This window comes from Notolepis coatsorum (assembly GCF_963971535.1).
Source record: "Notolepis coatsorum genome assembly, chromosome: 2".
NCBI classification, from domain to species: domain Eukaryota; kingdom Metazoa; phylum Chordata; class Actinopteri; order Aulopiformes; family Paralepididae; genus Notolepis; species Notolepis coatsorum.
The window spans coordinates 191,122,037-191,137,278 of record NC_140166.1 but is presented as its reverse complement, the minus strand read 5'-3'; the positions used below and the strand labels follow the sequence as shown (position 1 = coordinate 191,137,278).

At 42.6% G+C, this 15,242-nt stretch overlaps 1 protein-coding gene across 1 annotated transcript; it reads right to left on the bottom strand.

Annotated features, from left to right (window-relative positions):
* Positions 1-2,473: 2,473 nt before the first annotated feature.
* On the bottom strand, positions 2,474-14,739 carry LOC311248965 (cold-inducible RNA-binding protein B-like). The gene is made up of 5 exons (XM_084338212.1): positions 14,615-14,739; positions 13,981-14,096; positions 13,600-13,706; positions 9,412-9,556; positions 2,474-4,008 (listed from the first exon to the last, which is right to left on the bottom strand). The coding sequence occupies exons 2-5, from the start codon at positions 14,081-14,083 to the stop codon at positions 3,992-3,994; spliced, it is 372 nt and encodes a 123-aa protein (XP_084194338.1). The 5' UTR covers positions 14,084-14,096; positions 14,615-14,739; the 3' UTR covers positions 2,474-3,991.
* Between the last annotated feature and the right edge of the window lie 503 nt (positions 14,740-15,242).

Sequence of the window (15,242 nt, the reverse complement as noted above, 5' to 3'; positions counted from 1 at the left end):
GACCACAATAAATAGAATTTCACTGTTCTTGCTGTAAAGTACTGAAATAAGTGACAATAAAGGAATCTGAAGAAGCACTAGGCTCGATTTACTGTATAGGCTGGTTTGTGGCTGGGTAGCAAATTAGTCAAATTATCTTTTGTGATTTTATTTATTTAAAATATGCCAAAGTGGGGGCGCCCTCGTGGCACATACCATAGTGCCTCGCGCACCTACGCGGCCGACCCGGTTTTGATCCCAGCTCCCGTGGTTATTTGTCGCATGTCCTCCCCACCTCTCCTCTGTCGGTCCTGCGTGGCCAATAAAAGCTGTAAAAATGCTAAAAAATAATAAATAAAAAAAAAATATGCCAAAGTGGTTGGATAACAGCTGTGGCTAATGAGAATATGGGCGATACCTGGCATCCTTTACACCAAATAATTTAATGACCATAATGAAAATGATACAATATAAAGGGAAAGGAACCTGGTATTCAGAATGCATGGTGCTGGGAACACCAGGGCCCTGTTCTCAGTGGTCAACAACTCACTCCGCCCCCCTGACTCCCTTTCCTCACACTTCTACTCCACTGAACATTGTAACTCCCTGATGTCATTTTTCAATTTAAAAATAGCCAATATCCACCAGCAACTGACCTCTCTCATGTCCAGTTGTCCATCTCCCCTAGCTCCACACCCCCTCCTCTCTGCACCTCTCTCCTGCTTCCATCTCCCCTCTGCTGCCGATATATCAAAACTCATCCGGAAATCCAAGCCATCCACCTGCCAACTTGACCCCCTGCCCTCCTCCCTGGTCATAGCCTCCCTCCCCTCTCTCCTGCCCCTTATAACTGCAATCATCCATTCCTCCCTCACCTCTGGTTCTGTCCCATCATCTCTCAAATCCACTGCTGTAACACAGATTCTAAAGAAACCTGGTTCAGACCCCAACATTTTCAATAACCTCCGCCCCATCTCCAACCTGCCATTTCTCTCAAAAATCCTGGAAAAAGTAGTGGCTTCTCAGATTCATGCTCACCTCTCCAACAATAACCTCTATGAACAGTTCCAATCTGGTTTTCGCCCCCATCACAGCACAGAAGCAGCCCTCCTCAAAATCACTAATGACCTCCTGATGGCAGCTGACTCCGGACTATTATCCATCCTCATCCTCCTTGATCTAAGCGCCGCATTTGACACCATATCTCACTCCACCCTCCTTAACCGACTAGCCTCCATTGGAATCTCCCACACATCCCTAGACTGGTTCCATTCATATATCTCTGGTCGAACTCAGTTCATTCTGTTAAAATCATTCACATCCCATCCGTCCCCCCTCCCCTCCGGTGTTCCCCAGGGCTGTCCTTGGCCCTATCCTCTTCATCATCTACCTCCTCCCACTTGGTCGGATTCACCGTAAATACAACATCAATTTCCACTGTTACACGGACGACACCCAGCTCTATGTTTCCTCCAAACCCACTTCCACCCTCCCTCCCTCTGTGCCTGTTTACAGGAAATCAAATCTTGGTTCACTTCAAATTTCCTCAAACTAAACAGTGATAAAACAGAGGTAGTCCTCATTGGCTCCAAGTCCACACTCACCAAGCACCCCAGTTTCACCCTCACCATAGACAACTCCTTGGTTTCCCCTTCCCCCCAGGTCAAGAGTCTGGGTGTCGTCCTCGACAGCACCCTATCACTCCATTCCCACATCAATAACACCATCCGGTCCGCCTACTTCCACCTTCGCAACATCAACCGCCTCCGCCCGTCACTCAATCCCAACAGCGCCACAATCCTGGTCCACTCCCTCGTCACTTCCCGCTTGGATTATTGCAACTCCCTTCTCTTTGGTCTCCCCCACAAACTCCTCCATAAGCTCCAACTGGTCCAGAACGCTGCTGCCCGTATAATAACCAGAACCCCTGTCATCAGTCACATCACCCCCATCCTACGCCAAATACACTGGCTTCCCATTAAACACAGCATAGACTACAAGATCCTCCTCCATACATTCAAGGCCATCCACAACCTCGCCCCTCCATACCTGTCCGACCTCCTCCACATCAACATTCCCACCCGGTCCCCTCAGGTCTGCCTCCTCCATCAACCTGACCGTCCCCCCAGCCCGTCTGTCCACCATGGGGTCAAGAGGCTTCAGCTGTTCTACCCCCCGCCTCTGGAACTCCCTCCCCCCCGACATCAGGAACATTGACTCCATCATCCCATTTAAAACCCACCTCAAAACCCACCCGATTAGGCAGGCGTATGTCTGATTTTATTTTTTTTGTCTGATTTTTTAATGGATTGTGGTTGTAAATGAACTGTTTTTAAATTGTTGTACGGTGACCTTGAGTGTCTTATAAATAAAATGCATTATTATTATTATTATGATGGGTGAACTGCACCTTTATACGTCGTTGATAACTCAGGATTGTCAGCAGCACAACATGCTTGCATGGAAAGAGTTATGAACTAACAAGGGCCATAAGTTTGTAAAGGCTTTTTTTATTTTGAAAAATACAAACATGAAATCATAGAATGCTTAAAAATTGAATACAAAACCAATCTGAAGGATGAAAGGATGAAACACTGAAAGGCCATTTGTAGTGTCAGAAAACCCTTTTGCCGGGAATAACTTCACATTTACCTGTCTGAAACTGGTCTCTCTGAAACGTTTGGATGGCATCGATTTTAATAACCAAAAGTAGCATTCTTTTCTGTGGATGAAAAACAAATAAAAAAAATACAAATCACAGTAGAAACTAAATAAAAAAGATGACTCAAAAAAAGCCCTGTGATCCATTAGATAATGAGCTTGGAATAGTTCAATACTAGAACATCAAGACAGCCCATTGAAGCCTTTTAACCCATTAGCTTATGTTTTCCCGTACATACAATGTACAAAGAAATTTGTAATGAAAAAAAGATGATACATTTCCTTTAGTTCAGACTCATCACCATAGAGAAGACCACATCAAATAGCAAAAACAAGGTGGAACTAACGGGATGGAAAGGAATCCCATCCTGAGCATGAGCGAAATGACCACCGTATGAATATGGTCAATTCTCTAGCAGAGATACATTTGCTATTCTCCAGGCTCCATCTCTGTATGCACAGGTGTGCAGAGGTCAAAGAGAGAGCACACTTACACAACCGTTTCACACCAATGCAGTCACCTGGGAATAGCCCGTGTCAGCTGTCAGTATAAATGGGTCGTCCCGCGTTGATTGACCCAGGACTAATGACCTAGATGGAGAGCAGGGTGTGAGACACAGGTACTACCTGGGTGGGCTTTGTGTAAAAGGGTTAAATGGTCGACCCGTGTTGAGAGACCACGCTCTCTTGGTTTTGGTTAACTGTGTGCACTAGTGAGAGATATAACATGTAATAATAGGGTGGAATTTCTATTCACGTTTGAATGACGTACACTGCAAATAGTTAGGCAAGTGGCAACACTTTTCATTTGGCGACAGTAAATAAAATAAACTCGAAGAGTGAAACACATCATCTACTAGGCATCACGTCATCGGTCATGTTGAACAGAAAGTTTATATGGTCCACTTTTAATCGTGTTGGGATGTGACTAACGTGCACCCGGGTCCAGTATAAATGGTGATGACCTGGGAACCTCCCTGTGTTAGTATCTAGGTCACGTGTGAATTTGAACCCTTGTTTAACCAGTCATCAGGATATTAACGCAACTGAATATTTGTTCTCTACAGATCAGTTCCAAAAGAAGGAGGCAAAATAAAGAAAGTCAAATTAAAAATAGAACAGCTGAGGATGGTTTGGAGTGCAAACCAGCTTTTTGTGAATTTATTCAGGAATCCCCTTATCTACATAATCGGTTTCAAAATAAGTACTTTTATTTAATTTTTTTTGCAACGTAATGTTTGTAACGAAGCAGGCTCTGCTCTAGAGTGAAACTCAGATCAGGCCTACTGTCATCAAGGTGGGGCTGCCGATGAGGACTGAGGCCTGGGGGACAGACATCCTTCACGCCAGGCTACCAACCGCCTTCACCTGAGGGGAGAAGAATGAGACGACACAGGTTTACTAGGATTCCTTTGAAAGGGGGGACAATTTCTGGAAGAGGCCCCAATACTAAACCCGTTTGTAGGTAAACACCTCTTTCTGGTAAGGTTGAAAACTACAAAGTTAGAAAAAGTTACGACAAATTGATAAAAATCTGCCATTCAAATTTAATATTAGTAAGTAAAAGAAAAGAAAAAGAAAAAACACATTTAAAAGATTACAAACCAAATACAGAAATTACTAAAACTGTGCTTTTAAAATGGCCATCTAATCATAACCACATGTCTGTAATAGTTAATTATGGTATCAATCAATATATAAACTGTCGTTGTTTTGATTTGCCCTAATGGTCTATTGTTGCTGCCTGCCCTGCTGGGTTGCCTCTGGCTCTGATATTGGTTGTTTGGTGTATTTGTGTAAGTTGTTGTTGTTGTTATTTTTGTATTTGTGTGCAACTTTTGTATTCCCTTGCTGCAGCTGGTCTTGGCCAGGTCTCATTTGACAAATAGATTTTTTTTTATCTCAATGTGACTTTCCTGGTTAAATAAAATAAAAATAACAAAGGCAATCAGAGTCAAGCCAATCAATAAAAGGTCTATGGTATGCACACGTCATGTCCTGCAATACAGGCAATGTTTTAAGACAAGCAGCCTCAGGAAGCGAGGATTACGAACACAGCCAGAAGTGCCAGGCTTCTTCTGAAGAACTGGTGGAGCAGCAAGCTCAACACAGACAGTTCCACAGACTGCAGTCAGCCTACCTGAGGCCCCAGGCACTCTGCAGTAGTGCTAAACTGGGCCATCAACATACTGTGTCTTCAAACATATTTCAAATACAGGAGAAGGCCTCAATGGGCGCCACTGAGCACAGCACCACACCCTGTTTAGAAAAGATAGAGCCTGCTGATTATTAAGGAGGTCCCAGGCTCTGCACCCGGACACAAAGTGGGAGGGAAAGGGGTCCTTTATGATCCAGTATGGACAACAAATGTTGAAAAGCCTGCTCCTCGGGCAACCCTTTGGACGCAGATTTAGAAATATCGTAGACTTTATTCACCACGGAGTTACACGATATCGTTTACAGATATGAAAGAGGAATAAGCCATGCCTACACATATGGACAGGCCCAAGACTATACATAGGGGGGCAAAGCCGGCCTGAGAAGCCACTCCTCCCTATCCTACAATTGAAAGGCCCGTCTCTAAACTGAAAAGCAAATGGGTGAAGCCCCTCTCAGCGACTTGCAGGGAGGAACAATGTTCAAGCTTACTAAAATAGCCTCACCATTAGCTACTATGGTTAGATCAGTACAAACCTCCCGAGCAGTCTGTATATCCTCCTGAACTTATTTCTCATGGGACACAATTGTATTTTTATAAACACAATTCAATAATTCCGTGCCCTAAAGGCCCTCCCATAGTCGAGCGGAACATACGCGGACCGGACTCCGCACGGCATGTCCGCAATCGTTTGAGCTTTCATAGTCGAGCGTACCTCCGCGGACCAATTTCCTACATGTCTCGCGCCAATTTACACAATTTTTCCCACGCTGTTTAGAGTTTAGTCAAAATAAAGAGTCTAGGTTATCTCCGTTTCCAATATTTCAAAATAAAACTGGCAGTTTTACACACTTCATTTAGAAAAAGCCATTCAAACTTCTCAAGTTTTTTCAAATGATGAAAAAAGACATGGTCCAAATGTATATGAATTGGAATGGATGACGAATAGCAATAGTAAAACTGAATTTAGCATCATCTACCTGCCAACGTTTTACCGGTCCAATCCTACCCAGTTAATCATGATCCTGCCCTACTCTCACTTGGCACGGAGTGAGTGTTCAGAGTAAAATGCAGAGATCGGTGTCACATTAAATGCAGGTCGATGTTAACGCCGAGCAGCGTTTTGGGTGACACCAAGTGAGCGGACATCCGCACGGTTAGAAAATTGGAGCTTCGCACTTAAGAGTGCGCTTTGAGTCCGCACGGACCTCCGCGGAGTCCGGTCCGCGTACGTTCCGCTCGACTATGGGAGGGCCTTTAGAAATTCATGGGCTTATGGTCATTGATAAGCTATCTATATATATATATATATATATAGCCCAAAAGGTCAAGGTTTAACTAGGAATTGGGTCTTAAGGCGCTCCCATAGTCCAGCAGACTGTACACAGAGCAGACTCCGCGGATGTCCGCGCGGACTCTTGAGCTTTGATCTCAGCGGACAGCAGACCCACAGGTGCGACGCTCCTATTTTCTGAGGCGCGGACATCCGCGCCGCTGACTTGGTGTCACACAAAACGCTGCTCGGCGTTTTGGTTGACATCGAACTGCATTTAATGTGACGCCGCGCGAGCGATTGGTGGCGCGAGGAGAGAGATGAGCCCGTGAAGCGCGCTCTCTCTCTCTCTCTCTCTCTCTCTCTCTGTCTCTCTCTCTCTCCCTCTCTCTCTCTCCCGCTGATAATGTTCCCTCTGATCTGCCAGTACAGTAGAACAGACAGAATTGTGGGAAATGTAGTAAAACTGGAGCGAGAAATGTAGGAAATAGGCCGCGGACGTCCGCTGAGATCTGCTGGACTATGAAAGCTCAAAGAGCCGCGCGGACATCCGCGGAGTCTGCTCTGTGTACAGTCTGCTGGACTATGGGAGCGCCTTTAGAGTAAGCATTCACCTGCCATAGCTTCGGTCCTGATTATATCCACCTGAACCCCTGTTGTAACCCCTCCTTCATAACCTGTGTGAGTGTGTGTGAGAGAGATTAACATCCCCAGTTAGAACAGTGGGGCAAACATCCCGCTTTGGATTCAGTTTCCAGACTGTACACACACAAAGCTATTGTGGACTGAGAATAGAGGCCTTTCGTGGCATGTTTAGAATACATTTTATATTCCATGTTCCAAGAAATAATGCTTGCTATGTGAAAAATGACGGTTGCCATATATGAGACATAGATACAAAAAAAATCATTTGGTAACGGCTCTTGTAAACAAGTTTCAGTGGAACAAGAAATCATGCTTTTCCAGTGTTTTACCTACTCTGACCACAGAAATTAGGCATTTTCTTTCAAAAGTTCTTTCTTCTTCTTTCAGTTTTTAAGATACTGGTCTCATATGAAACTAGAGATCTTGAGGAATCCAAAAGGTTCCAGCTATGTCATGCTAGTAATATATATATATATATACTAGGGGTGCTGCAATCGATCGGCCAGCAATCGGAATCAGGCTATATTCAGTATAGGTAGGCTAAGGCAATTTGGCCTGCATGGTATTTTATAAAAAGAAAAGTAGGGATCTTTCGGGCCATGTTTTAGAAGCCACATAGGCTACTTTATTTGACATCCTGAACGGCAGGCCTAATATTATTATTGTTAGGCTATTTGCAATAATGCAACGCCAATGTTCTGAGGCATATTGCCTTTTATTCGTTAGGCTATTTGAATTTGTCTGATCAGGGCTTGCTGTCTGTCCCCCGGTCTAGATTGAAGACAAAAGGGGACAGAGTCTTCGAAACCGTGACCCTCAGGCTATGGAATGCTCTGCCCTTGGACCTTAGATCTGTGGTCTCGGTAAACACCTTTAAAAAGCAGCTAAAGACTGTGCTGTTCAAACAGGCGTTTGGCTAATTATGCTCCGTGTAAATCTTGGTCTTTTATCTGTTTTGGTTTTCCTGATCTTTCAAGTTTTTAATTATTTTCTTTTACCATGCTGCTATCTTTGCACTTTATTGATGTTTTACTATGTGAAGCACTTTGTGACCCTGGTCTGTGAAAGGTGCTATATAAATAAACTTTACTTACTTACTTGAATACACCGTTTAACCTATTCCTATAAATAGTGTGTTAATTCACTATTTGTTAACTTCTTGAATTCATATTTCTTTAGTTTGCAATAATGCAACTGCTTTGCTTACTTATAGTATGTACCTATTGTTATTTTTCGTTCTGTCTCAAGTGTCGGAGAGGAGACGGGCAGAAATGACAGCTGACACCAAATCCTAAAGTATAGTATTTGTTTGCAAAAAAAGTATGCAGTCCTCAAAAACTAAAACTAAAACAAAAATGGCTACTTTTTGGGGCGCCTGTTAACACATTCATTGCCATTCACTGATTAACACGTTTCTGAGGCCGGAATATTGCGTGAATATTGGTATTTGTTTGAAGTCTGGGAGAACAGAAGAGAAAAAGATGAAGAAAGAGTGGAGATGTTACATTGTAGCAAGGATATGTACGTTTGCCATGTTCTTTCACTAAGCTCACATAATTCAAGCATCAGTGATTCTTGAACATTCAGAATGAATGCTTTTATTCCCGGAAAGAACGCTACCCTGGACAAACTCGCAAATACTGTATCTAGCTGTTGGTAATGATAGCAGCCAGTTAAGCTCGCTTGATTATCTCACGTTTCACCATTAAGTAAAAACAAAAGCATACATTAAAGTGGAAGCTCAGATTTGGAATTGATTATTTTGTTCCTGGAAATAACGTTAACCTGCTGCGACTCCCAAATATCTAGACAGCAGCCAGCTACTTAGGTTAGTAGGCTAGCAAGTAGCTGGCAGACTAGGGGATTCTCGATTAGTTCACAGTGACTATCGAATAGCAATTTTGAGTTTTGCCCATCCCTACTACTGGCAGGCACTTTAATTTTTACAGTCTATGGAACAGTCTTTTTTTGTGGCAAAATAAAATGCTTGATAAGATGACGGATATACTTTTATTCATAATGGTGGTTATAGATCCTGTAGCAAGTTTTGTGCACGGGATGGGCAAAACTCACAAAATGTAAAGTCACTGTTTGATAACCCCCCTGCCAGCTACTTGCTAGCCTACTGACTCATAACGTATGGGTTACTGCGCAATTACATTCTTGTATGATTTTTGTATCTATTTTACAGCATGGCAGTTTGATTGTATTACTTTTTATGTGCAGGTGATACCATGTACATTCTTAAAATTCCCCTCAGCCAATCACAGTACATTCAGGGTTAATCACACCTGGAGATATTCTTGTGGGAAAAGGGCAGTAAGATAGGGGTGGTGACACTGTGTGGCCTAGTTATAAGTCAAAACTGATTTCACTTGAGGGCAGCAGGGCAGAAAAACAAACCTGTTGCCTCTTCATGTTGGGGCAAGTGCAACGGTAATTTCATATCTGAGCCAATCAAATCACGGCCTACGGCTCAGTTGTCCCACATTTATTTTTATTTTTGTATTATTGTTTTACTCAAAATCTCCAGATCTCTTGATGCAACTAATTCCCTAAGCAACAGTTGATTGGAGGTTAAAAAAAAAGAGGGCAGAGCAGAGATAAGGTCAATTCATTCAGGCTAGACCCGAGATCTTTGATGGGGCAGAAAACTAAAACAACAAAGCCTGCCTAGTGAAAAAGTCATGCCCACCTCCTCTTCCTCTTCCCCTATTGTATCCTCCACCACCACCTCGGTTTCCAGAGCCTCTCTGGTACCCGCCACCAGCACCACCAGAGTAGGTGCCAACCCTCGGCTTGCCAGCCTGGTCCACGCGGATAGTCCTGCCATCCAGGGCCTAAAGAGAGCACCACAGATGATGAAGCAAGAACAGAGAGGGGGAAAGAAACACATACAACGGAAAACATGCATGACCTGAATCACAGTTGTCCATGATGTAGTCATCAGTAGGGCAGGACAAATATTAAATATAAATGTTGAAGGAAAAGAAATCTGAACTGGGCACGTTACAGCTTTTACTTTTTTTCGATTAATAAAATCCCAAGATCGATCTTAAAAAAAGATTTGGCCTATATATATAATTTTTTTCATCCCCCAATTTAGTCATTATGCCAATTCCCTTCCTGGTTGTTGCGCGCATTGCCCCACTGTCGGTCTGGGGAGGGTGTAGACCAGGGGTTGGAAATTAAGTTTGGCCTCGGGATAGGCATTTTTCATTGGTTCTCCCAGCCCATGTGAGCATTTCCATTGGCTATAGTGACAGACATAGATGATTGTGGAAATACAAATCTATGAAACCACTTACTGAGACGTGACATATGCAAAAGCCAATGTTCCAATAAAAAGTACATTCATGTAACTGCTTGAGTCAATTCTTAATGTAAACGTTGATATTTTTAACAATGCAACATGTTAGAGGGTTCCTTGAACCATTTACATTTTATAGCATTGAATCTAATTTTAAGGTCCCATGTTTTGCTATTCATTTCACTATTTGGGCAATTTTACACAATTCCTGTGAGTCTATGGAACACATCTGTAACGTTTTTTTTTCTAAAATAAATCATTGTTTTGCATGTCTAATCAAGTACTACTGTAAAGCAGCATTTTTCCACTTCAAGATTTCAAGCTGTTTTTGGCTGGGCTCCACCCATACTCGCAAAGCGCTTTGAGTGACAGTCACCCACATAGAGAGGGAGACCAATTAATTTCGCCACAGGGTGGCATAATCCCACGGGACAATGCATTGGTAACTTGTTGCAAATGACAATATATACCCCTGTGAATATTATTGCACGGATCGGAATACGCGCAGGAGTGTGCGCTATGATATTTTGCAACAGGTTGACGTGACGCGAGTGCCAACAGAGAGCAGAGAACGAGTGAGCGAGAGAGAGAGAGGGAGAGAGAGGGATACGGAGTGTGTAAATGCTCCGTATCCCTCTCTCTCCCTCTCGGCACTCGCGTCACGTCAACCCGTTTGAGGAAGTGTCAGTATTTCCACTCACTCTGTTGTTGAGCGAATTGTTGATTGTGGGCGGTGACTACAACTAGGGGCTGAGATATGCAGATCAGTGCCTTATTCACGTCAGCAAAACAGTCAAATCAGAATGGCTTAGTTCAGTGGGGGAGGATCTCGTGACATGTGAACTGGACTGATGCGCCAAAATGAGAATTAGAGACACAGACCCCATTGATACAACCCCACATTTAGGGATGGGAATCTAATTGGCCGATGCCTGGAACCGTGTGGCTCCTGTGACTTTCGATTCCCTTATCGCTGCCTACAGTTGCGCAATAACGTTACGTTAGCATGGCCATGGCAGACTCTATTTGATTCCTTAAGGGCTCGAAATTGCCTGGGTTTTGGTAATATGCTCCCGAAATGCTCCCGCTGTTTGGCTACTTCTATGTGCAGTGAAAACTACTTGAATGCTTTAGAGCCTAGTCATTGATTTAGATCAGGGTGAGCTAAAATTAGCCGCGGAGCTAACGTGAGCTAACGCTATTTAATCAAGCTCACAAAGAGAGATAAACAGCTGACAGCGGAGAGTACAGGTACAAATACAATAAAACAGCAGGTGGGGGCTGTTGTGTAAACCTTGTACTCTTTAGTTCACATATAATGAGAGACGTGAGTGCTTGTTTACATGTCTGTAAACCAGGAAGTACAGTGGTGCAACATACAAATGTGTCCGTGTAGCAACACAAGCCAATACATAAAGGACAGGGGCCCGGGGAGGGAGCTCTCTCTGTGTGTGTGTGTGTGTGTGTGTGTGTGTGTGTGTGTGTGTGTGTGTGTGTGTGTGTGTGTGTGTGTGTGTGTGTGTGAGATAGTGTGAGTGAGTGAGAGACAGAAGTCAGAGGAATAACAACCTGTTATTCAATAGATTAAATTAGTTTAAGAATAAAAAAATAAATACATTTTAAGAGAATCTCAAATACATTATTTTATTTAAGTGTAGGCTATAGTTAATGTTTTATTTTTTACAGTTTTTGTATTTTTCTGACATGGGGGCTCAACAATAAATGACAATCAGAAATGTCAAGTTGCACGTTGTTATTCTAACCAGCTTAGACCCCGACGCTCTGCATCTTCTGGCCGCCTCAGACCTACTCCTATCCGAGCTCCGGGAGGGTCATCAAAGAGAAGTCGCCTATTCTCAGTCCTTGCCCCACAATGGTGGAATGAACTACCCACCCCAGTTAGGACAGCCGAATCACGTCCAATCTTTCGCCGTCGACTAAAGACGCACTTCTTCAACCATTATCTGAATAAAAAAAATATATCTAACCCTAACTAACCGTACTGTCATGCACTTGTCCTAATAAACTAACCTACACTGTAGCACTCAACACTTTGATGAACATTGTTGCTCAGCTGATAGAGTTGTGCCCTTCCTGATGGCTTGTCGTACAGAACTTGTAAGTCGCTTTGGATAAAAGCGTCAGCTAAATGACTAAATGTAGTTCTGTTGCATTTCCAATTTATTTATTTAAATTATAAATTGATCAGGTATCGATAAGGGAATCGATAAAGAATCGAATCGATAAGCAGAATCGATAATGGAATCGTATCGATAAAATCCTATCAATTCCCATCCCTACCCACATTGCTAGAAAACAATGCTAAACACTGGAAAGGGCAATTTATAAGACAGGGGACCTTTAATCGGAAATCGAATCAATTCGGGACCTTGTGAATCGGAATCTAATTTAAATCGGAAATCTAATCGATTCGGGACCTTGTGAATTTAATCGAATCGATTCGGGAAATCAGTGGCGATACCCAGCCCTAGATATTGAGGCGAGGGAATGGCGCAACCAAAAGTGAGTGTAGTCTTATGAGAGAGGAGACCCAGGGCTTTTGAATTTTATAAAACTACACTACCCAGCTCACGCCAGCCCATCAAACTTGGAGCCGCCTGACGCGAACATTTTTTTTCAACATTATTTTCGGGATCCTAGCTCATGGGTCGAACAAACCTTAACGTTATTGCCATAAAATAGAACGTAGTTAGTTTCTTTACCTTTCTGTGACCGTCTGGGGAAAAACGCAGCTCAATCAGATGAAAAGTGGCAGAGCTATTTACATTACAAAAAAGTAACTGTACTTAAGAGTAGATTTCATTGACTGTTTTTGCTGCCCTGTCAGAGGTGGTACTAAATCCAGATTGAACTCTGCCATTGGAAAGATGAGATTTGGCCCGATCGATAAATGTATGACGTGGCCATAATAAGGTATTGCATGTGTCCGGATGGCAAAATTCTGTACTGTATCTACAAAACCCCCTGTAAATTATCCATCCTTTATTCATTTGCTTAGATTTTTTTGTACACTTGATCTCAAGTCTGGTCAATGTTAGCATGGTGTTATTCACCGTCCAAGATGAAAATGTTTTATTAAATAAGAATTATTTATCCTTTGTCCTTATTTGTCCTACTTACAACATGGGCATTGTAATGCACATGTTCGGGGGGACTATGCTGTTCTGTTTACTACTGTATATAGATATATGTTGTCTTTTAAAGTACATTTAGTAATAACTACAATTCCCCAATTTTTTCACAATAAAGTACGATGTTTAAAACTGGACATATGAGTTTGCTGGCTGCATTTAATGATTTTAGCATACAATGGGAAGGCTTAGCCCCTGCGTGGCACTGGAACTTCTTCAAAAGCCACTGCCATCTCCACCGGGGGTCTTCCACTGAAGTGTTCCGTGGTCAATTACTTTGCTTGTACAAAACATTTTGAGAGTAAGAAATGCATTGTAGGGTTGTCTTTTCATAGGCCATGTTGGCAATAGGGGGAAATAAATGACACTGGCCTCATTCTTTACCAGTCAATACGTTTACTGAAACCTCCCAATGTTTTACCTTGCCATTCATAGCCTCAATAGCATCCTTGGCCTCATCTGGATTTTCAAAAGTGACGAAACCAAAGCCTCTGGATACCAGGGTCTCCTTGTCCTTTATGACGACAACTAAAAACAAGTAAATGAATGAATGAATAAATTAAAACTTTATTTAACAGATTGCAGAATGGGTACAATACGGTACGGCTCAATACACACAATTGTTAAGGGGATGCAGACCAGAGAAAGACTTTCGTCTTGTTTACATCAGGGTCCCCCATTTTCAATTCAGTGATATTGAAAGACATTTGTGATTGGATGTGAACTTGTGTTAATGGTAAGAGCTTAGCAGTAATGGTTGATTTCCCAATGTTTCCAATCAGTAATGAAGTATATAACTTGCCTTCAGATATTTGACCATATTTGGAGAAGACGTCCTCCAGTGACTGTTCAGTGGTGTCAAAGCTGAGGCCACCCACGTATAGCTTCCCTTCGTCAGAAGACATTATTCCTTTTCACCTGTGAGAAATGAAATGCACACAAAAAAACTAAATTAAATCTGCTTGGTGGCAAACCATGATGTCACATTCAATAATATCCAACCATATAACCACCGCCCCCCCAAGGAGACATTCAATCGCCTTTGTTTGATCGGACGTAACGTTATCTGTACATACGGCGCCATGTCCATAGCTATCGTTAACGTAATAAACGCATAATAATAAAAAAAAAACAGTCCAACAGCAGTTGATGAAATATATTTAACTGGCAAAAATATCGACATATATATATATAAATATAGGTATATTATGCCATAATAGCTAACTATACATTAGCAAACTAATTCAGAAGACAACGTTACACATCACAGCTAACGCGTTAGCAGCACCGGCCTGGCCTTTAAGACTCGAGCAGGTTTTAACTATAGTGCCTTAGATTTTACTTCCTTTTTAAATTCCATATTAGATTAGCATAGGTAACTGTAATGCAAAATTGCAGAATCATCCCAACATAACCCCGATGGAATGAACAATCACCAGCTTTAAGTATTTTTTTTAGCTAAATTAGTCCCGACTTGGAACCAGCTCGGAGAGAAAGAACCGGAAACGCTACTAGTGCACCGGTCTTCTTCTTTTTAAATTTCCGGCAGACTCGACGCATTTTGGCGCATTGCTGCCTCTCAGTTTATTTGGATATTACACAATTTTGAGAGAAACAAAATCGTATAAATCATAGGGATTGAATGAATGAAAACTTTATTAACAGATTGCAGAATGGGTACAGTACAGTACAGCTCAATACATACAATTGTTAAGGGGATGCAGACCAGAGAAAGACTTTCGTCTTGTTTACATCAGGGTCCCCCATTTTCAATTCATCGTAACATATATGACATACATGACATACAGATAGACAGTACTGCTACATCTATACATTTATGACATACCAGATTTGCAATTACAGTACTGTTTGTGATACAAAAAGAGTCCAGAAAGAAAAGAGTATATACATTAGGCGTAGAAACTATACATTGGATTGGGTAGGTGGGGGTGGGGGGGGACTGTACATTGGAGGTGGTTGGGTGGGTGGGGGTGGGGGGGTGGGAGTGTGGGGGGGGGGTTGGGTAGGAGTGGGGGGGGGGGGTTGGGTAGGAGGGGTGGGGGG

What these genes read in the sequence shown, in the direction of transcription:
- LOC311248965 (XM_084338212.1), bottom strand. Translation starts at nt 14,083, where the DNA reads ATGTCTTCTGACGAAGGGAAGCTATACGTGGGTGGCCTCAGCTTTGAC. An exon ending in ATATGGTCAAATATCTGAAG is followed by an intron (nt 13,707 to 13,980) that starts GCAAGTTATATA and finishes ACTTGTTTTTAG; the next exon opens with TTGTCGTCATAAAGGACAAG. An exon ending in TTGAGGCTATGAATGGCAAG is followed by an intron (nt 9,557 to 13,599) that starts GTAAAACATTGG and finishes TGCTCTCTTTAG; the next exon opens with GCCCTGGATGGCAGGACTAT.